Genomic DNA, 23,860 nt, shown 5'->3' on the forward strand with positions numbered 1-23,860 from the left:
AATATTTTTAATGGCCATGTACAGTTTTAAGGACAGTACAAGGAATTTGTCTTGGTAGTTGGTGCACAAAAAAACAAAAAAACAAACAAAGAACAACCCAGCAACAATAATAATAATAATAATAATGATAAATATAAAGGATGAGGGATAAATAAAGGATAGATAGAGAATAAAGGATAAATAGGATAAATATATATATATATATATATACAGTGCAGCAGATAATGTCATCATGGAGGGTGGTGATCGGGGGGGGTGGGGGGTGGGGGTTCAGTGGGTGACTTGGGGTGTGTTCATGTGGATGGTGGCAGAGGGAAAGAAGCTGTTTTTGTGTCTGGAGGTTCTGGTCCTGATGGACCTAAACCTCCTTCCAGAAGGGAGAGATTGAAACAGTTTATGACCGGGGTGGGAGGGGTCAGCCACAATCTTTCCTGCACGCCTCAAAATCCTGGAGGGGTTCAGGTCCTGGAGGGAGGGCAGATTGTAGCCGATGACCTTCTCTGCAGAGTGGATGATACGCTGCAGTCTGGCCTTGTCCTTGGCCGTAGCTGCAGCGTACCAGATGGTGATGGAGGAGCAGAGGATGGACTGGATGATGGAGCTGTAGAATTTCACCATCATCTTTGTTGGCAGACTGAACTTCTTCAGCTGCTACAGGAAGTACATCCTCTGCTGAGCTTTTTTGATGAGGGAGCTGATGTTCAGCTCCCACTTGAGGTCCTGAGTGATGATGGTCCCCAGGAAGCAGAAGTACTCCACAGAGCTCACTGTAGAGTCTCCCAGGGTGAGGGGGGTGAGGGGGGCTGGGTTCTTCCTGAAGTCTGCTATCATCTCCACTGTCTTTAAAGCGTTGAGCTCCAGGTTGTTCTGGCTGCACCAGGACACCAGCCGGTCTGTCTCCACCTGTAGTCAGACTCGTCTCCATCAGAGATGAGACGATGATGGTCGTGTCGTCTGCAAACTTCAGGAGTTTGACCGACTGGTGAGAGGAGGTGCAGCTGTTGGTGTACAGGGAGAAGAGCAGAGGAGAAAGAACACAGCCCTGAGGAGATCCAGTGCTGATGGTCCGGGGAGCAGAGATGGTTTTTCCCAGCTTCACGTGCTGCTTCCTGTCAGACAGGAAGTCTGTGATCCACTTGCAGGTGGAGTCTGGCACGTTCAGCTGGGAAAGCTTGTCCTGAAGGAGAGCTGGGATTATTGTGTTAAAGCAGAGCTGAAGTCCACAAACAGGATCCTGGCGTAGGAGCCTGGGGAGTCCAGGTGCTGGAGGATGAAGTGGAGAGCCAGGTTTACAGCATCGTCTACAGACCTGTTGGATCTATAGGCAAACTGCAGGGGGTCCAGGTGGGGGTCGGTGATGTCCTTGATGTGTGAGAGCATGAGGCGTTCAAAGGACTTCATGACCACAGATGTCAGAGCGATGGGTCTGTAGTCATTAAGTCCTCTGATCCTCAGCTTTTTAGGGACAGGAACGATGGTGGAGGCCTTAAAACAGGCTGGTACGGTGCATGTCTCCAGTGAGGTGTTAAAAATGTCTGTGAACACTGGAGACAGCTGATCAGCACAGTGCTTTAAGGTGGAAGGAGAGACAGAGTCCGGTCCACAAGCCTTACGGGGGTTTTGTCTCCTGAAAAGTCTATTTACATCTCTCTCTTTGATGGAGAAAGGTGTCTCTGTAGGAGGGGGGGAGGAGGGGGGGAAGATAGGGGAGAGAGCCTCTGTAGGCAGCTGTGGTGAGACTGTAGCTTTGATGTGGGGGGTGAAGGTGTTGGAGTGAGGCTGGTCAGAGGTGTGAGGGGGGTTGGAGTCAGGTCTGTCCCATTGTCTGTCAAATCTACAATAGAACTCATTCAGACTGTTGGCCAGGCAGAGGTCGTTAGCAGCAGCAGGGGCTCTGGGCTTGTAGTTTGTAATTTACCTGAGCCTCTCCAGACAGAAACCGAGTCATTCGCAGAGAACTGATGTTGTAGCTTCTCTGAGTACAAACGTTTGGCTTTTCTCACCTCCTTTCTAAACGTGTACTTCGACTCTCTGTACCTGGCTCTGTCTCCACTCCTGAAAGCGACCTCTTTGTCTGCCCTCAGCCCTCTGAGCTTAGCTGTGAACCAGGGTTTGTCATTGTTATAACTCACCCTGGTCTTTGATGGAATGCAGCTGTCCTCACAGAAGCTGATGTAGGACGTCACAGCGTCTGTAAACTCATCCAGAGAACTGTTCACAGACCTGAAAACATCCCAGTCAGTCCAGTCCAGACACTCCTGGAGTTTCTCCACTGCTTCACTGGTCCATTGTTTAGATTCCTTCACCACAGGTTTACAGAGCTTCAGCCTCTGTCTGTATGAAGGAATCAGGTGGACCATCAAATGGTCCGATAGGCCCAGTGCAGCACGGGAAACGGCGTGATAAGCACTGCTTAGTGTGGTGTAACAGTGATCCAGTGTCTTCTCCTCTCTGGTCGGACATTTAATTAATTGTCTATATTTGGGGAGCTGGTGTGAGAGGTCCCCTTTATTAAAGTCACCAAGCACAATGATAAAAGAGTCCGGGTAGGTCCGCTCCATGCACAGGATCTGGTCGGCGAGTGTGCGCTGTGCCTCACACACATCAGCTGACGGTGGGATGTACACACCAACCAGGATGGATGAAGTGAACTCACGGGGAGAATAGAAGGGTTTGTTGTTGATAATAAAGGATTCCAGGTGAGGAGAGCAGTGCTGGAGGATCACTGTCATGTCGTTACACCAGTTACTGTTCACATCAAAGCAGATTCCTCCACCTTTCCTCCTCCCGGTGTGCGTCGGCCGCACCAGCTCTTTTTCCTCCTCCGACGCTTCACTGCGTGAGCAAAGGTTCGCGAACCTTTGAGTAAAATGTCCAGTAAATCCACAGAGGAAGCGATGAAAGTGGGAAATAAATCTTTGGGGATTGTTGCCCTGATGTTCAACAGCTCTTCTCTTGAATAAGAGCAGCCAGTTGCAGATTTTACGACAAAAACAAGACAAAAAAGTGCGGACCAACACACCACAGCAGCCATCCGCGGCGCCATCAAATGAGGGCTTTAACTTTCAAACTAGGTTTTTTTTGCTATGGAACAGTATTTTTGTTTTAAAATGTTTCATTTGTTTATTTTTACGAATAGAGGCTTTATTTTGAAATGAGGCTTCAAAAATAAAATCAAAATATTGTTTTTTGTTGTCATACAGGGATTTTATTCTTAAACCAATGAATGGCCTGCCTGGTTGCTATGGAAACACAGCAAACACTGGTGAACATGGTGTTTTACTTCCTGTGATGTGACGGACGTTCTGGTGTGATTCTATGACGTTCTGTCCTCAGTGCTCTTACGTTCCTCCCTGTGAACGTGACAACCAGAAGAACCGAGCCAGCGTTCTTTGGTGGGAGGATTACTTCAGGAAAGAGCTGAGTGGACAATCCTTCACCTGCTTCTTCAACCAGCAGAGAAGGTCAGAGAGAAGGTCACCTGAAACATCACATGACCAGCAGACTGATGATTTAAAGGGATTCTCCACTGTTTTTACAAATATTGCATAAAATCTTTGAAATGTACTTATTAGCAGATCTATGTCTTACAAAACACATTATTATGCACATATTCATTTTATTAACTTTTTTAAAATGGAACACTTAAACAGTGCGCTGACATGCTCTGGTGGTAAATCTGTAATTTACTCTCTAACTTCAGCCACCAGAGTGTGTTAAAGGGAGAGTAAAGGTCCCTTAGGAGAGCTCTTCTTCTCTGTTTCATTGCCTACTACCAAACCTGAGTTGGAACTGTTTTCATCCTCTTTCAGCAAACAAAAGTGGTTTAATTGACATCTTTAACTTTTCCTGTTTTATTAGAGCAACCACAAACAGCACAAGTTGTTATTGTGACTAAAAAACTGCTAAAAAATGTAAAAATCTACTAAATGCTCTATAAATCAGGCTGAATGTTTCACTCCAATAGAAAACAATGGGATGTTTACAGGCAGTGGGGCCGTGTGACATCATCAATCATGTGATTTTAAAATGGAGGAACACAGGCTCTAAAACTGTAAAGTTGTCCTGTTTTTAAAATGTAATTAAAAACAAATATGGTGCATAATAATGTGTTTTGTTAGACATAGATCTATTAATAAAGACATTTAGAAGATTTTAGGACACATTAGTATAAAAAGGAGGATCACTTTGAATGGTTAATGCTGCTTAAACCAGTTCAACTGTATCTCAAAACTGGATTTAAATTTCTTTGGCCTGATTTAATGGTTTTAATAGTTTATTTTTTCTACTGGTTCACAGCTCCCACTGTAGTCTGGACTGGTTTTAAAATGGTTTTAATGGGTTTTGGACTTGTTTGATAATGGTTTTAGATGAAGTTGTGACTGGTTCCAGGTTCGTTCACTTTGGACTGGTTTGACAGAAGTTTTAAACTGTTCCCACTGAGCAGCGTTTGAAACCAGTTTAGGCATGTGTAAACGGTGATATTAGTCCTAACTGGTTGTTCTCTGCTGGTTGTGTTCCAGACCCGATGACGTGCTGTGGCGTAGAGCCCATGATGTCAGCGTGCTGCTGCATTGCTTCCTGTGGCCCACGGTGTCTCTGCTGTTGGGGACGCTCATCGTGCTGCTTACTGTGTGCGCACGCTCACTGGCCGCACGCGCAGAAGCTCTGCAGAAGAGGCGGAGCTCCTACGAGGCATGTCCGGACCTCTCCGCCTCCTCACCCACTGACTACAAACCAGACCACGAACCAACTACGCCGTCACGAGCGCTGCCGCTGTTCGCCGTACCAGTGAGACGACGAGATAGAGAACACCAGGAACGCCCGGAGGAAGGGTTATGAGGACGCACCAGAAACCAGTTAGAGATCAGATAGAAACCAGTCCAAACATCTGTAGGAACTTTAGAAATAACCTTATCTAATATTATTTGATCTAATCTGGTTTAATATAATCTGTTTTAATCTGATCTGAGACCATAATCCTGCAGACCAACATCTGTAAACCAGCTGCTGTTTAGATCCAGTGAAACCAGTACAGACCAGTTAGAGGCTGATACTGGGAGGACTTTAACCTGTCCACACTGTGGGACTAGTTTCAGGGACGAAGCACAGCGTATCCTTCCTCCTGGAGCTCAAAGGTCAGCGTGATGAAGCTCCACAGACGCAGGACGACTTCAGGAGGTCCCTGTGAATAATTCAAGCATCTCCATCTTTTATTTATGGGTCAGGGGCCAGCCCCAACCAGCTCCAACCAGCCCCAACCAGCCCCAACCAGCTCCAACCAGCTCCAACCAGCCCCAACCAGCTCCAACCAGCCCCAACCAGCCCCAACCAGCCCCAACCAGCCCCAACCAGCCCCAACCAGCTCCAACCAGCCCCAACCAGCCCCAACTAGCCCCAACCAGCCCCGACCAGCAGGGACCAGCAGGGACCAGCAGGGACCAGCAGGGGGCTCTTTAACCAACATGTGATTTTCTCCAGTCCAGTAGGGGGCAGTAACTATGGAGGCCCTGAAGAAACAACACCTTCTTTCTTACAATTTGAAAATCACACTTTAACTTTTCTATCGTTCCTCTTCCACGATTCTCTCAGAAAAAATCTCTTTGTGCAATAATTAGTTTAAATGTAGCAACGTTTGAGTTCCAGGCGTTCGTTTCACTGTGGAGAAGTCTGACTTTTATCTGTGAACACTTTAATCAAAGATCATCTGAAATACGAGAGGTTTAGTTATTTTCTTTAAAGAACCACCAGAAGTTCATTAAACTAAAGCGTTAAATAGACGTCGCGTTCTGAAACACAACAATCAACATGACTTAATTCTTTGTTCTCCATTTATGTAAAATCAGGATCTAATATCACACACTTCCATTATTCTGTGTTAGCATTGTGGCTAACAGGTAAAGCTGTATAATTAACGAGTCGTTAAGTCTATTAATTTTATTCATTGTTTGAGAAAGTTTAATAAACAGTAAAAGGATGTAAACAGAGAGATGATGAAACACAAACCAATCCTGTGGTTTTACTTTAACCATCAGTCACTGAAAACAGCAGCTTTTGGCTGGAATCACCATGTAGTCTGGTCACGGATTGTGTCACAACACCTCATACGACTGATGAGCAACACATTAGATTTAATGAAAATAGTTTTAAATAATAAAATAATGATATTATAGATGATCTTTGATAGAGCTGCAGTTAAAACTCACTCTCTATGTAAATACCTCCTATTGATCAGGGATTCAAACCCTCGACTCTGTGACGTGAGTAGCAACAAACCTCTTCCCTCTATAGTCTCACAGAGCTTTTATTTATTTTTAGCAAACTTTGAAACAAACCTGCAGCTGATTATGTAGCATCACATCTAAACATCACCATTCTAACCTAAACCAGTGGTAACCGACATGTTTGTGTCGTGACCATATTTTTATATCACAGATATAAAGTAGTGAGGATTAGTAGTGACAACATGCACCAGCTCAGATATTTTTATTCTGCTATTGATTTGAAGTACATTATATTTGATAAAGTGAAAGTATAGAATACAGTTGTTTGAGATTGTGTGTGGAGTTTTAATTTGAAAAACAATAATAATTTAAACTAGTTGAGCTTTCTGCCTCTTCCTGCTCTGTATATATATATATATATATATATCTATGATATTATGTATCGGTTTTAATTGTGCAAAATAGATAAATAAATAAATACAATATAATTAAAAAATAAAAAAAGAATTTTATTCAGTAATATTTTGTATTTTATTATTACTGGTCATTTCAGGCGACCCCACATGAGGTCACGACCCCAAGGTTTGAAAACCCTGAGCGAACCTAGCATACAGCAGCGTTAAAAAGTTGCACTAACAGGAAGTAGCAGTGACAGCAGGTGACCACACTTCCTGTTCCCGACAATGTAGCTCCTCCTAAAGATTTACAGACTCATTAGACTCATTAGAATCATTAGACTCATTAGACTCATTAGAATCATTAGACTCATTAGAATCATTAGAAACATTAGACTCATTAGAATCACTAGAATCATTAGACTCATTAGAATCATTAGAAACATTAGACTCATTAGAATCACTAGAATCATTAGACTCATTAGACTCACTAGAATCATTAGACTCATTAGAATCATTAGACTCATTAGAAACATTAGACTCACTGAGTCACGTCTGCTTCACGTTGTCTCACGAAGGAGAACTGTGTGTGTGTGTGTGTCTGTGTGTGTGTCTGTGTGTGTGTGTGTGTGTGTGTGTGTGTCTGTGTCTGTGAATGATTGTTTGTGCTGCTTTGGTTTTTATGAAATAAATAATCATTTATCTTCACATATATCTGGACCAGACTATCAGTGTTTGCTGCTTCACACATCCTGGGTTCTTTGTTCCGTTTTCGTGTCTCAACTGTATGTTTTTGAACCTTCGTTAACCTAAACTGTAGATTATCTGTGGTTAAACTCTGACCACTCGGTTCAAAGATAAACAATGATTTTGTTTAAAAAAAAAAACAACAGCTGAACTGTAGATAATACTTTAATCTACTAACTCATGTAGTTTGGGCCGTTTTGTTACTTTTCTGATTGGCGCTACAATGGCTATGGAGTTTGGTCATGAAAAATAAAACAAAAAACTTATCAATATTTTTTATAAAAAAGTACACAAAACAGAAATGCACAAAAATATAGAAAAAGGTTCCAAAACACACATGACCCCAAAAAACATACATTACAGAAAAATACACAAAACATTAACAAAAATATGGAAATGACTCAAAATACACAAAACTAAATATTTATACAAAAAATACACAAAATGACAACAGAATCACACTGCAATGGCAACAAAAAAACAATAATTATTCAAAAAATGCACAAAAACACAAAGGTACAAAAATACACATAATGAGTACAATCAAACAAAAACTAAACAATATTTATACAAAAAGCACACAAAACAACAGAAATGTACAAGAATATACATAACAAAAAAAATATATATATATATATAAATATATATAAATGAGTAAAAAAACAACAAACACATTTATCATATTCATGTTTCATAGAATTAAACCAGATAAATCACACACACTATTTGACTTTGTACCCACAAATAAACCCTTTATAACACTATAGAGTACAGAGTGTGTACACCTCTATGTACATCAAACCTTCACTCTACTTAAGCTCCTCCCACTATATGGGGCGTACAAATTGACCAGCAGTCCAACTTGGAAAGAATTTTCTTGGAAAGTAAATACTAGAAGTCTTTTTATAATTTCAAAATTTGATAAGAATACAACAAAGCAATGCTGGAGACTCAGGTTAAGACCACACACACATTTTCTGAGCCACTGGTTTTTATCTTTGGAGTGCTCCTTTAAATAAACCAAACATGTACTTATTTACAATACTGGTGTTGGTGGCTAAGATGATGATTACAGTGTTTGGTTGAAACCAATGCTTCCTACAGTGGATCAATGGAAACAGAGACTCATAAAAGTGTACGCAATAGAAAAAATAAAAGAAATTTGACTATGGACTAAAGGAAATATTACCTACTTTAGACTGACAGAAATGTTTTGGAACCATCAACCAATGCTTGATTCTTGTATAAGTGCGTTGACCATATTTCATCACTACAATTATGATGCTTATTATTATTATTTTTTTGTAATACCACATATTTTGCCATTGCTTAAATGACCGTCTGCCAAAGAGTTTGTTGTTTTGTTTATTTGTTAAAATGATAAAGCACTACAGCTTTAGAAATGAGTGATGAAGCTTGAAATATGAATAAACACTTTTGTTCAAAAAAATAAAAAATACTTATTGCTTGGATATTGTCAGCGCTTACATACTTTTATATTTATACGTCAAAGTTCAAACTTGGGGAAATTATTATTAAATGACTAGTTTTCCTGTTTAAAACCTGTGGCCCCCTTTAGATCAAACTACTTTATATTTGGCCCCTGAACCAAAATGAGTTTGATACCCCTGGTTTAGAACTAAAGGACAAATGTATGAAGCAGGAAACACTAACGACTCATTTCACTGATTTTAAGGTGATTTTATAGAGAAAAAAAACACAAACGTAAGAGCTCAAAGCACATTAAAACAATTTAAATCATAATTTTCTGCTTTTGCTTCATAAATCCAATGACACTGTTTAAGACGTAAACAGAGACTAAACCTGATGATCTCAGTCTGCAGTGGGAGGTTCACTGAAGAAGCTCCGCCCTCTGTTTCTTCGATGTAGGAGCGTTGGATGAATTTCCCTCACCACCTTTGTTCTGTCGCTTTGTGGCTTTGACCTGAAAATCATTTAAAAGGAATTACATTTAATCATTACTCAGCATTAACCACTGCAGCCCATGTAAAGTCTGATGCAGGTGTTTCACTTCAGCTGGTCACTGGTTCATCTTGTGACTGCGTTGCTAATCCTTCCATCTCTGTTTTTCAAATGAAACTTTTGTCTCTTCACTGGAATCTAAACAATGTTACAGATGTCTCTTTGATTACGATCAGTGAGTCAAACATTCAGCATCGTTCAGATGACACTGGTTCTCAACCTTTATTTCCTAAAATGAAGGTCCCAGAGAAGGGGGAGCCTCCAAAATAAAGGTCCCAGAGAGCAGGGACCCCCACTGTAGCTGAAGGTGGTTGAACACAGACATGAACATTGAAGAACAGTCATGTGGAGACAGGACCATCTATAAGGGGGAATAAAGGGGAGATTTTTGGGGTCCATCCATAAAGTCAGTAAAATGATGGTCCATTGTTCTATGAATCTGTGATAACCACATTTATTTATTCATCTGAATAATATCCACTGTTATCCAGGAACGTTTATTATTATTATTATAATCATCTTAAAGATGGAAATCATGGTTTTAATCACTAATAAAATGGTTCAAAGTGAATAAAAATGAAACAATTAGTTTACACTGGAAAAATGTGGGAATGACAAATGGTGAATGTGGTTAAATTGGCAAAAATAATCATGAAATCTGGTGAAAAGAGGTAAAAAGTGACAATAATGGATCAACATATGTGATATTAGGTGTAAAAGTGGTAGAAAATGTTTATGTGCTGAACATGTCTGGAAAGTGGAAAAAAGTCATTGAAATGTGATGTAGAAGACTAATGAAATGGGAGAAATGTAGCAAAAATACATTAAAAGGAGCAAAAATATGGCAAGAACAAGTGATGAAAATATGTTATAATATGGTGAGTTTGGAGGAGTTGTAGAAAAAGGATAAAAATAAGCAAAAATGAGCTCAAAATGTTCATAAAATGGTTTTGTTGTGTTGATTGCTTTGTTGATGTGGACGTAGAGGAGAAGCTGAAATATTAAAAACATTAGAAACATTAATACCTGAGGCCCAGCGCCCCCTGCTGTTCTCATCTTGATGCTGACGCTGTGACTTTGATCCTTCAGTAGAGAAGATTTACGACCCAGTTTCACATAGAAATGAGTGGTGTACGGAGTAAAGCTGAAGTCCTCCCTGACACACACACACACACACACTTTTTTAACTTTATTTCTTCATTTTACTTGAATTCAGTTGTTTTTTAACGTGATGTCTGTCTTATTGTGGGCGTGGCTAACTGACCGTAGGTAACCCTGCAGCAGGAGGTGTAGCACCACACTCTCCGCTGAGCTGCGGGACAGCGTGGTGACGTGTGACAACTTCCTGTGTTTGGCCGGCCCCCTCCCTAGCCACGCCTCCACCAGCTTCAACGGAGTCAGCCTCTCGTCCATGGAGGACGCACACTCCAGGATCTGCAGCAGCTGCCGCGCGTGTGTGCTGATGTCAACCTCTGAGCAGTCTGTGACACACACACGCACACACACACACACACACACACACACACACACACACACACACACACACACACACACACACACACACACACACACACACACACACACACACACACACACACACACACACACACACACACACACACACACACACACACACACACACACACACACACACACACACACAGCTGAGTTTATAAAGAACATTATTAATTATAAATGAATACTTTAATTTACTGATGACATCATTTAGGAAAGATATAGATTTATATCTGATGGACTGATCTACAGTCAGCTGATGAAGTCTGTGTGTAGATACAGGTGAATTCATTCATTAATTCATTCATACGCTATAATGAGGCTGACATCATCATCAGGAACATACTACAGTAAACAATGTGTTCTCATCCCAGTGTGTGATAAATAGATCTACCTGAATAGAAACATGTGTGTGCTGTAATAAAGTTTAACTGCAGAGCGCTGTTCATTTATCATCTAATAGATTAATATCATAAATAATGTCACACTTCTACACATTAACAGTATCAGCAGCTTCCTGTCTGAGTTCTATCATTACTGTCTTTTCTGTAACAACAGTGTTGTTTTTGGTCTGAATTATGGATTTTAATTATTCATCATTTTAAACTTAAGCAACACCTAACCTGGTCAGGACCAAGTTATGAAGTTGATCAGATATAAGTGAGTATAAAAGCTCCTCCTCCTGCTGTGCGCTGCACTAACACTGTTGCTCTTCACTGTCATCATGGATTTATATTCATTATATTTATTTAAGATCATAATCTGTTCCTCCATTCATTGTAAAGAAGCTCATTCTGACAGTTCTCTCCATTGATTGGTCAGACACTGCAATCTCCACCCCTTTCATGGGCACGCCCACGTAGTGTGGGTGGGATCACTTGATCTGACAGGGAATGTTTGGTTAGTTGAAGCCAGCTAACATAGATTAATCTAATCTAGATTAGTAACATAGACCCTAAACCTCCACCTGTCGGGTGTCGACACACGTCGCACATCTGACCACAATCTTCATCGTCCCAAACCTCGTCAAAGTGAGACGCCATCAGGGAGCGCCGGCACCTACACACACACGCACGCACGCACGCACACACACACACACACACACACACACACAAACAAACAAACAAACAAACAAACACACACACACACAGACACACACGACGATGTTGATGGTCAGCGTTTCTGACAGTGTGTGTTTGTATGTGTGTGTGTGTGTGTGTGTGTGTGTGTGTGTGTGTGTGTGTGTGTTAAAGATCCAGAATTCTGCTATTTTTCACTCATCTCCATTTGTTCTAAGAACCCAACAACATAGTATTTGAGCATTATTTCCCAAACTCACCTGTTTTCTGGAGTTTTAGCCTCTGAAAAGTGGGCGTAAACACACACTACTTCAGGCTCTGCTTCATCGAGTGTGTTTGTCACGGCAACAGTTAATCATTAACAGTCTTTCTTCTCCTCCTCACCTCTACTGACCACAGAATGAGACGATAGTCCAGTATTTTGTCTGACCATTGCATTGGGTCACAAACACATCAGATCATCCCATAAAGGAGATATGAGGTGGTATAAATGTGAAACTGATTGTGAGCGCTCCTCGGTTTATCTATATAATGGAAAGATATTAACTGTAATATCAACCTGCCTTAGCTATGTGTGTTTTATCTGTGAGGTAGTTTGAGAGGGAGGAGCTCACATTCTTATAGTGTAGGAGGAGCCAGGATTAGCAGGAGGAGGAGTTTCCGCAAGAAACATCCATCGGTTCCGTTTAAAGCTGACTTATTACAACATGTGTAATAACAAGAGAGGAAACAGAACTTTCACACTTTGACCCTCTGAATGAGGATAAAGGATGTTTATCACTGTAGATAAACTATTAGATCGTCATTTATTCATTATACTGGACCTATAAAGTGTGTGTGTGTGTGTGTGTGTGTGTGTGTGTGTGTGTGTGTGTGTGTGTGTGTGTGTGTGTGTGTGTGTGTGTGTGTGTGTGTGTGTGTGTGTGTGTGTGTGATACCTGTCCAGACTCAGACAGTAATTCACCATCTGGTGTAGTTTTTTCTGACCCACGTTCTCCATCACCACCATGGAGCTGATCCTGAACACGTCAGAGAAACCAAAATACACGATGCAGTCGGCTGGTTTATCATCACGACCTGTACACGCACACACACACACACACACACACATAGTGGTCAGCTGCAGTGCGTAGTAACAGTTAAAATGCTAACAGTTTAAATGCTAGCCATGTACCTGCTCTTCCACTCTCCTGGTAGTAGTTCTCTAAGGACTTGCTGATGGTGTGATGGATGACAAACCTGACATCAGGCTTATCAATGCCCATCCCAAAGGCCACGGTTGCCACGACAACCTGAGGACACACAGCGGGGAAGGATGTGAAATGTTGTTGTTCAGTGTAACTGAGTTAGAGAGGTGGTGATGTTTACCTGGATCTTGTTGGAGCTCCACCGTCGGTGAACCTTAGTCTTATCCTCTGGGTTCATGTTGGCGTGATACGGGAACGCTGTGATGTTCCTCTTCTGCAACTCAGCAGAAACTAGCGCAGCGTCTTTCTGAGAGAACACGTACACGATCCCTGTACAACACCAGGACACATGCACGTTACTGTACAACACCAGGTGTTACGGCTGGTGCCTCATGGCCTCTCAGCCTGCCCTTCCTCTCCTCTCCTAACACACCTGGCTCACATCAGTAATCAGGTAGGAGAAGGAGGAGGAGCTTATAAAGGGCTGAGAGGACCAGAAAGAGGGAGGCACAACAACTGACCAGCAGCAGACATGTGGGGAGAGTTCTTCAGCTCCCCACTGGAGGTCTTTGTAAGTTTGTTGTTTTAGTTTGGACTGGAGATTTCTGGTAGTCCTGTTTTCGTGTTCCTGTAGTTTAGTCTTTCGTATGTTTTTGTAGTTTAGAGGGTGGACGCTGGGACGACGGCCCTGTATAGGGTTGACCCAGTGTCCTCCCTACTTTTGTTCAGTTTGGCCAGGGTCTCCAGTCCCTTTTAGTTTGTTCTGTTGGTACTTTTATAATTTTGTTAATAAATACTTTTGATAATCGTTGTTTTCTGTGTGGTGTCTTGTTTATGTTGCGGCTCCTCAAGCCTTGAATAACATCCTAGAGGGGGTCGTAACACCAGGACACGTGCACGTTACTGTACAACACCAGGACACGTGCACGTGGGATCTCATTTAAACACTCTGAAGGATCAGCTACTGAACAGGTGACGTCTGCCTCCCTGTGTGCATTGACAACAACTACACAACGGGGACACACAGAAATATGACGTTTATAACAGCCGCAGTCGGCACGCTTTAGACAATAAATATCACATTAAAGAAGTTAACGAATCCCTTAAAAAAAGCCTTAAAATTACTTAGTCAAGATGGCGCCACAGATGGTTGCTCTGGCTTACTGGTGCGTTCTTTTTTTGTCTGTTTTTGAACTTTAAAAGTGTGTCTGGGGGCTCTTACACTCGCGAAGAGCTCCTAAACATTAGATCAACCACGCCCACGGATCGACTACCTGCTTTTTTAACGTCTGCGGTAGATTTGGCTCATGTTTTAGTCCGAAAAGTGAGAAGCTGCAGAAAAGGAAAACGTGGAGGAGTGCTTGTGCAATTAAGAAGAAGGGGATCCCGCACCGCGCTACCCAGCATTTTCCTCTCCAACGTCCACTTACTGAGCAATAAGATGGACGAGCTAGTGCTGCTGATGAGAAGGAACAGAGACTTTTCCTCATCCTGCTTTACTGAGACATGGTTCAATGAGCTGATCCCGGACACCACAGTGGACCTAGAGGGCTTCAGGCTGCTGCTCGCAGACAGACAATGGGGACTCTCCGGAGGCAAGCATAAAGGTGGAGGTGTCTGCTTCTACATCAAAAATGGCTGGTGTATTGATGTGACAGTGATCCACTAGCACTACTCTCCTATCTTTTCATTCACTGCAAATCATTCTATTAGCTTCACTGGCTGCTGTTTACAACAAGGAGCCTCACCCCTCATCCCCCCCCACAGCTCAAAGAGGGGGGGGGGCACATTCCCCTGTGCCCCACTCTAACTGTGAACAATCATGCTGTCTGCAGGCTGTTCAAAGGTCTTAACATGAAAAAGGCCAGTGGTCCGGATGTTGTCTCACCCACCACCCTTAGAAACTGTGCTATTGAGTTGCTCCAGTCTTCACAGACATTTTTAACATCTCACTGAGTCATGCCATGATCCAGCCTGCTTAAAATCCTCCACCATCGCCCCTGTCCCAAAGAAGACCCGGATCACTGGACTTAATGACTACAGAGCTGTGGCTCTCACATCTGTAGTCATGAAGTCATTCGAGCGCCTGGTCCTGTCCCACCTCAAGTCCCTTACCTCCCTACATTTGGACCCCCTGCAGTTCGCCTACAGAGCCAACAGGTCTGTGGACGACGCCAGGATCCCGTTTGTGGACTTAGCTTTTAACACCATCCTCCCATTTCTGCTCCAGGACAAGCTCTCCCAGCTCAACGTGCCTGACTCCACTGACTTCCTGACGGACCGGAGGCAGCGCGTACGGCTGGGGAAGAATGTCTCAAACACTTGGATTATAAACACAGGAGCTCCGCAGGGCTGTGTTCCTTCCCCTGTGCTCTTCTCCCTGTACACCAACCACTGCACCTCCAGCCACGACTCTGTTAAGCTCATCAAGTTTGTGGAAGACACCACCCTCATTAGACCCATCTCTAACAACGATGAGTCTGCCTACAAGAGGGAGGTGGACCAGCTGATGTCCTGGTGCAGTGGCAACAACCTGGAGCTAAGCACCCAGAAGACAGTGGAAATGATCATGGACTTCAAGGCAAGGCAAGGCAAGGCAAATTTATTTATATAGCGCATTTCATACTCAAGGCAACTCAATGTGCTTTACATGATAAAACATTCAATTGTTTAAAATCAATAAGAACATTTAAATCAATAAGAACAATTAAAATCATCAGTAAAATCAATTAAAATCATCAGTAAAATCATCATTACATCAACAACATGATAAAAAATCTCTCTCTCAATCATATGCAGTAGAGAAAAAAAGTGCCTTTAACTTTGATTTAAAAATGTTCACATTGGATGCTGACTTCAGCTCCGCTGGCAGTTTGTTCCACTTCTTTGCAGCATAACAACTAAAAGCAGCATCACCATGTTTACTGTGAGCTCTGGGCTCCACTATCTGACCTGTGTCCATAGATCTGAGAGACCTGCTGGGTTCATACCTGACCAACATGTCACTGATGTATTCTGGACCAAACCCATTCACAGATTTATACACCAGCAGCAGAACTTTAAAGTCTATTCTGAGGCTGACTGGGAGCCAGTGTAAAGACTTTAAAACTGGAGTAATGTGCTCTGACCTCTTTGTTCTGGTTAAGACCCGAGCTGCAGCGTTCTGAACCAGCTGTAGCTGTTTGATGCTCTTTTGGGGGATTCCTGTCAGAAGACCATTACAATAGTCCAGTCTGCTGGAGATAAAAGCATGGACCAGTTTCTCCTGATCTTTCTGAGCCATTAAACCTTTCACTCTGGAGATGTTCTTTAGGTGGTAGAAGGCTGTTTTTGTGATAGATTTGATCTGACTGCTGAATGTAAGATCTGAGTCAATCAGAACACCAAGGTTTTTGACTTGGTCTTTAGCTTTTAAAGATCGAGACTCAAGATAATTGCTGACAGCAGTCCTCTTTTCATTGTTACCAAAGACAATCACCTCCGTCTTGTCATGGTTTAGTTGAAGGAAGTTTTCACTCATCCAGCAGTTTACTTTTTCTAAACAGTCACACAACACCTCAATGGGACCATGGTCATCTGGGTTCAGTGATAGATATAGTTGTGTGTCATCTGCATAGCTCTGATAATCAACCTTACAGTTCTGTAAAATTTGTCCTAAAGGAAGCATGTAAAGGTTAAACAGAAGAGGTCCAAGAACAGATCCCTGAGGAACCCCACAGGACATTGGTAATCTGTCAGATTCAAAGTTTCCAATGCTTACAAAATAGCTTCGCTCCTCCAAGTATGACTTAAACCATTGCATTACTTTTCCATTTAGTCCGACCCATGTTTGCAATCTGTGCAACAAAATTGTATGATCTACAGTGTCAAATGCAGCACTTAGATCCAACAGAATGAGAACAGATACTTTTCCTGAATCAGTGTTCAACCTTATGTCATTGATCACTTTGATAAGAGCAGTTTCAGTGCTGTGATGAGAACGAAAACCTGACTGAAATTTATCAAATATTTTGTTGAATGTTAAGAATTGACTCAGTTGGTTGAAGACCACCTTCTCAATGATCTTGGCCATGAATGGAAGGTTGCTGATTGGTCTATAGTTAGCCAGTATAGAGGCATCCAGTGTTCTCTTTTTTAACAGCGGTTTCACAGCAGCTACTTTCAGGGATTTTGGTACGGTGCCTGATTGGAATGATCAGTTAATTATCTGACACAGATCAGTGACAATTGACTTTACAACAGTTTTAAAGAAGTTTGAGGGTATTGTGTCAAGGCAACACGTTGATGGATTCAGCTGCTGAACAGTTTCCTCTATTGTTTTTGGGTTCACTGTAATAAACTCTAACATTGTAATTGACTCATCCCTCAGTGGTTGAAGCTGTTCAAGCTTTTTGTGATTTTGCTGGTTTGTTCTGATGTTTGACCTTATTGATTGTATTTTTTCATTGAAATATACAGCAAATTCATTGCATTTTCCAGCTGACAGTAATTCAGGGGCTATCTGATCTGGGGGGGTTGTGAGCTTTTCAATTACAGAAAACAACGTGCGAGAGTTGTTGACATTTTTGGCAATAATTTCAGAAAAGTATTGCTGCCTTGCTTTGAACAAGCCATCATTGAATTTTCGCAGACTTATTTTGTATAGTTCTAGATGAATTTGGAGTTTTGTTGATCTCCATTTACGCTCAGCTCTTCTACAGTCAGATTTCAAATTCTGCATTATCTCAGTCCTCCTCCAAGGTGTTTTCTGTGTGTTTGGTTTTCTCTTAGTTTTGATTGGAGCCACCACATCTATGACATTACAGACGTTTCTATTATACTCATCCAGAAGATCATCAACTGTCTCAGCACTCAATGTTGGTGTCATTGCTATGGCTTCCATAAACTGTGCACTTGTGTTGTCATTTATGTACCTTTTCTTTAAACACACATAACTAGGGGGAACAGATGTTACAGTCTCTAGGTCAAAAAAGACACAGAAATGATCAGATAGAGCTAAGTCTCTTACATCAACAGCAGAGATATCAACACCTTTAGAGATAACCAGATCCAAAGTGTGACCTTGAGTGTGTGTCGGACCAGTCACATGTTGTGTAAGACCAAAAGTATCCATTAAAGCATACAGTTCTTTGGCAGTATTGTCCATGTTATTGTCTACATGAATATTTAAGTCACCTGTTATTATTAAAAAGTTGTATTCAGTGCATACAACTGACAGCAGTTCAGCAAACTCATCCATGAATTCTCCAGAATATTTTGGGGGTCTATAAATGACTAAAAACAGAACTCTTGAATCACCCTTCAGTAAGAATGACATATATTCAAAGGAGATAAAATCACCAAATGTTATTTCTTTGCACTGAAATATTGATTTAAAAATGGCAGCAACTCCACCACCTTTCCTGCAAGTACGACACTTATTGAAATAAATAAAGTCTTGTGGCGCACTTTCATTGAGAACAGTATTACTGATACCATCATTCAACCATGTTTCATTAAGAAATAAAAAGTCCAAGTGATGTGTCAAAATAAAATCATTAATTATTAGTGACTTGTTAACAAGAGATCTAACATTAAGAAGAGCTAATTTTAAAGACTTTACTGGAGACACTGGTGGACTTTTTGGATGACATGTTATAGGAGTCAAATTTTTATCTCTATAAAGCTTTTTGCTTTTCTTTAATTTCACAATTTTACCTGTGTTACCTGTCACCACAGGAATTAAAGAAGCTGCATTAACTCCATAAGGCCCTGACTTTTTCTGGTTGTTCCTAAACATAGAGCTATTGCAGTCTGGACCCAGCACACATCAGGCCTGTGTCGCTCTAAGTTGAACACAGCTGGCCTGAGGAGAAGAGTGATCCTGAGCCTGGTATCTTCGAGGAGGGATGGGTGGTGCAGATTGACCATGGTGGGGTAAAGGGTGGGGTGTTAGTCTTGTGCCAGCCAGAACCAGCTCGTTCATCTGGGCAGTTAAATCCAAGAAGGCAGGGGTAGGAGAGAAGCTGGATGAGGTGGAAGTAGGTGAATTTTGGGGTGAAGCAGGTGGGTCCTGAGATGTGGGGGTTGGGTTGACCTCTTCATTTTGGCGATTTTTATTTCTTGCTGGAAGCTCATTGACTCCATGTTCTTTCCTTGTTGTTTTGTTCTCCGATGGTACATGTTGTCCTCTGTCTTTATCAGAACTGATAGCAGTGTGACTGGTGAAGTAAAACAAGTTGGATGTGAAGAGTTTTACTCCAGCCTTGTTTAGACACAGTCCATCTGCTCTAAAAAGATGACGACGTTCCCAAAAAATAGGAAAATTTTCTATAAAATTTAGTGAAAGGGCAGCACAAGCCGAAGACAGAAATTTATTCAAAGAGTAAATCCTTGAGAATTTCAGATCTCCTTTGCGGACTGGAGGTATCGGGCCACTGATGAACACTTTAGGCTGTATACAGCTCACAGTTTTTAGCAGATGGGTGAAATCCAGCTTTAACACCTCAGACTCCTTGGATAAATCATTTAACCCAAAATGAATCACAACATTTTTCAAATGTGGGTAATCTGCAACGATATGCAAGATTTTGTCAGCCAGGTCTGATACTGTGTCATTAGGTAAGCAGATCACTTTCACGTTGCTGCTAAACATCTTCTGAGCATCTTTAACAGAAACGTCTCCCACTATCAGTGTGTGAGGTTGTTGCTTTGGCCTACCATGTCGCTTTTGTTTTCCTGAAGCACTTTCAGTCTTCGCAGTTCCAGAAGGTTGTGTGTTGACCTCATTAGAGCCAGATCCTAGGTCATTCAGCAGTGGGGCGAATCGATTACCCAGTTCTACATGAAACTGGGTTTGTGACTTGGTGATACTCCTGCCTTTAGCAGATGTCCACTTTTGTGCCTGGGCAGACAAGGGAGTTGATGTTGAGGCTGCAGTCTGCGAAGCCAGTGCAGGCCAGTCCGTCTCATTATTGATATCAGGGCGCTTTGCTCGGCCCGTTAGCCTTTGAAGTGGATATGACTTTTTCTTAGGCTTAGCTCCCAGAGTATTCCAGGGAGGACTCACACCTGTTGGCTTATCAACGGGAACAGGATCCTCCCTAGGCCTGATAGCTTTGTTAGCACGGGCTGGTAGCGAGTTAGCTTTATCCACTCCGCTGTTTTGAAACAGCGGCACAGTCGTATCATTATCATATCCACAGTGTCCATTAACCTCAATGTTTACTTGTATTCCTCGCACTGTAGTCTCCAGTTCAGTAATCTTTTGGAGAAGACTGCTGTATTCTGTTGTGGAAAGAGCCTTCAGGTAGACCACAACCCCCCTGCCCCCCCTTACCCAGACGAACACCACCGTGGACTCTTTCTGCTTCCAGGGCACCACCATCACCCAGGACCTCAAGTGGGAACTAACCATCAGCTCCCTCATCAAAAAGGCCCAGCAGAGGATGTACTTCCTGCGACAGCTTAAGAAAGTCAAGCTGCCTGCACAGATGTTGGTGCAGTTCTACACGTCCATCATGGAGTCCATCCTCACCTCCTCCATCACCGTGTGGTACGCTGGGGCCACTGTCAGGGACAAACAAAGACTACAGCGCATTGTGCGCTCTACAGAGAAGGTGATCGGCCACAGCCTTACATCGCTCCAGGACCTGTACGTCGCCAGAACCCGGGGGCGTGCAGGTTGGATCACAGCCGACCTTTCTCACCCTGCACACGGACTATTCAAATCCCTCCCCTCAGGCAGGAGGTTACAGTTCATTCAGACCAGAACCTCTCGCCATAAGAACAGTTTCTTCCTCTCTGTTGTTGGACTTATGAACATTATGTAACTCTGCTTCAAACCACAGTCACTTTTACATTCTCTACAAACTTTATACTTAATAATCTGCTATAATCTGGGTCACTTTATAAATCATGTCCTTAATAACCTGCACTGATGACATGTTTACTGTATACATTATTATATTATATTTATTCAGTATATATAATATATTATTATCAGGAAGGTATTATAGCATGCTTTATTCTTATTTTATTTTATTTAATCTATTCTATTCTATTGTTTGCTATTGCATCTTTTTTAAGCACCTGTAAGCCAAAGCAATTTCCTAGTTGTGAATTCTGTTCATCAACAATGGCAATAAAACATTCTGATTCTGATTCTAAATGTTGTCCTTGTCTATGTTAATTTTGTCTTTAACCAATTGAACCTTTAATTCATCACATCACTGATTAAATACTGCAGAGCATTAGGAACAGTTTAAAGAACTATTTACATTTCTTTTTCAAATCAGGTCCTATTACCTCCGTACAACCCCAGTGATGACAGGACCTCATTATACAACAGAGAGCATAGTGTGTGTGTGTGTGTGTGTGTGTGTGTGTGTGTGTGTGTGTGTGTGTGTGTACCTGACTGCTGGTTGTATCTGTTCTTTATCAGAGAGCAGATATCAGTGATGGCGTCGCTGTCTGAACTTTTCAAACGAACCTGGAGAAGAAAATGAGAACTGAGACACACACAGTGTGTGTGTGTGTGTGTGTGTGTGTGTACCTCATAGTACAGGTTGGTCCTGTTGAATGAGCTGCTCACAGTGATTGGTTCCCTCACACTGAGGATGTTGCTACAATCGTTGAGGAGGCTGGTGGAGGCTGTAGCTGTGAGACCAATCAGAGGAACATCTGGGAACTGTCTCTTTAAGATGCCCAGCAGCTTGTAGTCTGCACACACACACACACACACACACACACCATAAACCTGCCACCTCCCTCAGTGGGCTGCTGTGGTCTGTTTTATCACCTGATCTGAAATCGTGTCCCCATTGGCTGCAGCAGTGAACCTCATCCACAGCGATGCGACTCAGCAGCGCCGCCTTGTGGGCTTTTTCTAAACGAGACATGAACAGTTTGCTCTTGGCGATTTTCTCTGGAGTCACGTAGAGAAGTTTGAACGCTGATGAGGGGTCGACCATTCCTGCCAGGACGCTTTTATTCTCCAGCTGATGAAGAGCAAGAGTGAAATGTTACAGTCAGGGAGAGGTCAGAGGTCAGAGGTCAGAGGAAACTGTAACCTTGCTGCTAGAGGCGTTGAGCATGGCGGCAGGAACACCCACAGCCTTCAGAGCCATGAGCTGATCCTCCATCAGAGACACCAGAGGAGTGACCACCAGAGTGAAACCTGGAACACACACACACACAGTTACAATGTGTGTGTGTGTGTGTTTATTATCGTGTAAATCTTGTGCTTGGTAAATGTGTAAAGTGTGTTTGTGGATCGTCCGACTTGTGAATTTATTTTTCAGACAAACGTAACAGTTTTGCTCTGGTTTAATAAAGGTTACAATAGAAAACTTTACACAATTTAAGATTTAAACATGATAATAAATACAAACATGTAAACTGTGTATATATTTGTGAATATTATTCAGACCATAGGTGAGCTATTTTACCCTGAGTGAGGACTGCAGGCAGCTGGTAGCACAGGCTCTTCCCTCCCCCCGTGGGCATCACCACGAACACATCCCTCCCCGACAGCGTGAGGTTAATCGCCCTCAGCTGGAGCTTCCTGAACGTGCTCAGGTGGAAGGAGTCGCTGAGGTGGCGTTGCACGTCAGCTGACCACGAGAAGTCTGAGGACACGGAGCAGAAGCTGGAGGCCACGCCCACTCACACAGGTGCAGGTGCTGCGTACCTGAGCCGTCGTAGTGCTGCAGATCCAGTCTGCAGGATGAGGATGATGATGATGATGAAGGTAAAGCGGCCTCACACGCCTCCTCCAGCTGCTGCAGCAGGAAGTTCCTACGAGACGTCAGATCAGTTTGTTTCTGTAGGAGCTGAGAGAGCTGCAGCTCTACGAGTTCTAGCTCCGCCTCCACAGAGTCAAGCTCCGCCTGCACATCTATAGACAGCACAAAAGATCTATTTTTTATATGTCTGTGACAAAGGACAGGAACAGATCTATTCTTCTACGTCTGTAACTAAGGACAGGAACAGATCTATTCTTATACGTCTGTAACAAAAGATATGAACAGATCTATTCTTATACGTCTGTAACAAAAGATATGAACAGATCTATTCTTATACGTCTGTAACAAAAGATATGAACAGATCTATTCTTATACGTCTGTAACTAAGGACAGGAACAGATCTATTCCCTATACGTCTATACCAAAGGATAGGAAGAGATCTATTCTGTGTGTCACTGATCTTTACTCACCGTTGTTTCCATTGTCCATCGTCGTTCCCACAGAGACTCTTTGTGTTTACAAACACATGAGATAACAGGAAGTAGCGGATAAAAGAAAGAAAAAAACCCCAAAAAACTCAGAAAATGATCTACATGTAATTTATTAATCCTGTGGGAAGAGGAAAAAACACGACTTTATCTCATCAGATGAATTAAATCAGTGAACAACGTCTGTCTGTATTTGGGTCTGTGAGCCACGGGTTGAACAAAAACTGTTCTACAAACAGATTAATGTCGTTAATACTAAGTATCTGATAAACAGTCTGACACGCACAAATAAATGAATTAAAGGACGTGTTTCTCACTGAATGATGAGCTGCTTAGTGTTTCTTCTTCTGCTGTTGAATAACGTGCTGTAAGCTGGCCTTTTTCTTCTTCTTCTGCTTTTACAGCGGGTTGAGGAAGGCTTTGGCTTTTTACCGCCCCCTCTGGTCAATAAAATAAAACTTTCCTTTAAATAGCTCTATTCAGAGATCTAAAATGTATTATTTTGATACATAATGAT

At 42.3% G+C, this 23,860-nt stretch overlaps 2 protein-coding genes across 5 annotated transcripts in view; one reads left to right on the forward strand and one right to left on the reverse strand.

The window, feature by feature from the left end:
- Window positions 1–6,385, forward strand: part of LOC114465397 (calcium-activated potassium channel subunit beta-4-like) — a 22,597-nt gene extending 16,212 nt beyond the window's left edge. The window contains exons 3-4 of the mRNA XM_028450384.1: window positions 3,337–3,464; window positions 4,524–6,385. Coding sequence (XP_028306185.1) covers window positions 3,337–3,464; window positions 4,524–4,842 — 447 coding nt within the window. The 3' untranslated portion in view covers window positions 4,843–6,385. The remainder of the gene's footprint in view (window positions 1–3,336; window positions 3,465–4,523) is intronic.
- Window positions 6,386–9,052: 2,667 nt separating this feature from the next.
- recql (RecQ helicase-like) lies at window positions 9,053–23,749 on the reverse strand. Of its 4 annotated transcripts, none has more exons than XM_028451690.1 (14): window positions 23,661–23,749; window positions 23,326–23,363; window positions 22,801–23,007; window positions 22,559–22,738; window positions 22,181–22,287; window positions 21,910–22,108; window positions 21,522–21,830; window positions 13,312–13,460; window positions 13,118–13,235; window positions 12,882–13,020; window positions 11,832–11,923; window positions 10,614–10,830; window positions 10,376–10,505; window positions 9,053–9,311 (listed from the first exon to the last, which is right to left on the reverse strand). In XM_028451690.1, exons 2-14 carry the CDS (start codon window positions 23,342–23,344, stop codon window positions 9,219–9,221), a joined length of 1,959 nt encoding a protein of 652 aa, XP_028307491.1. In that variant the 5' UTR covers window positions 23,345–23,363; window positions 23,661–23,749; the 3' UTR covers window positions 9,053–9,218. The 4 variants fall into 4 exon arrangements, with proteins under 4 accessions (XP_028307491.1, XP_028307493.1, XP_028307492.1 ...); XM_028451692.1 differs by having other exon boundaries at window positions 21,522–21,543; window positions 21,664–21,830; window positions 23,326–23,747; XM_028451691.1 differs by having other exon boundaries at window positions 21,522–21,600; window positions 21,664–21,830; window positions 23,326–23,747.
- Between the last annotated feature and the right edge of the window lie 111 nt (window positions 23,750–23,860).

Source organism: Gouania willdenowi, chromosome 6, assembly GCF_900634775.1.
Source record: "Gouania willdenowi chromosome 6, fGouWil2.1, whole genome shotgun sequence".
In the NCBI taxonomy this organism is placed as follows: Eukaryota; Metazoa; Chordata; class Actinopteri; order Blenniiformes; family Gobiesocidae; genus Gouania; species Gouania willdenowi.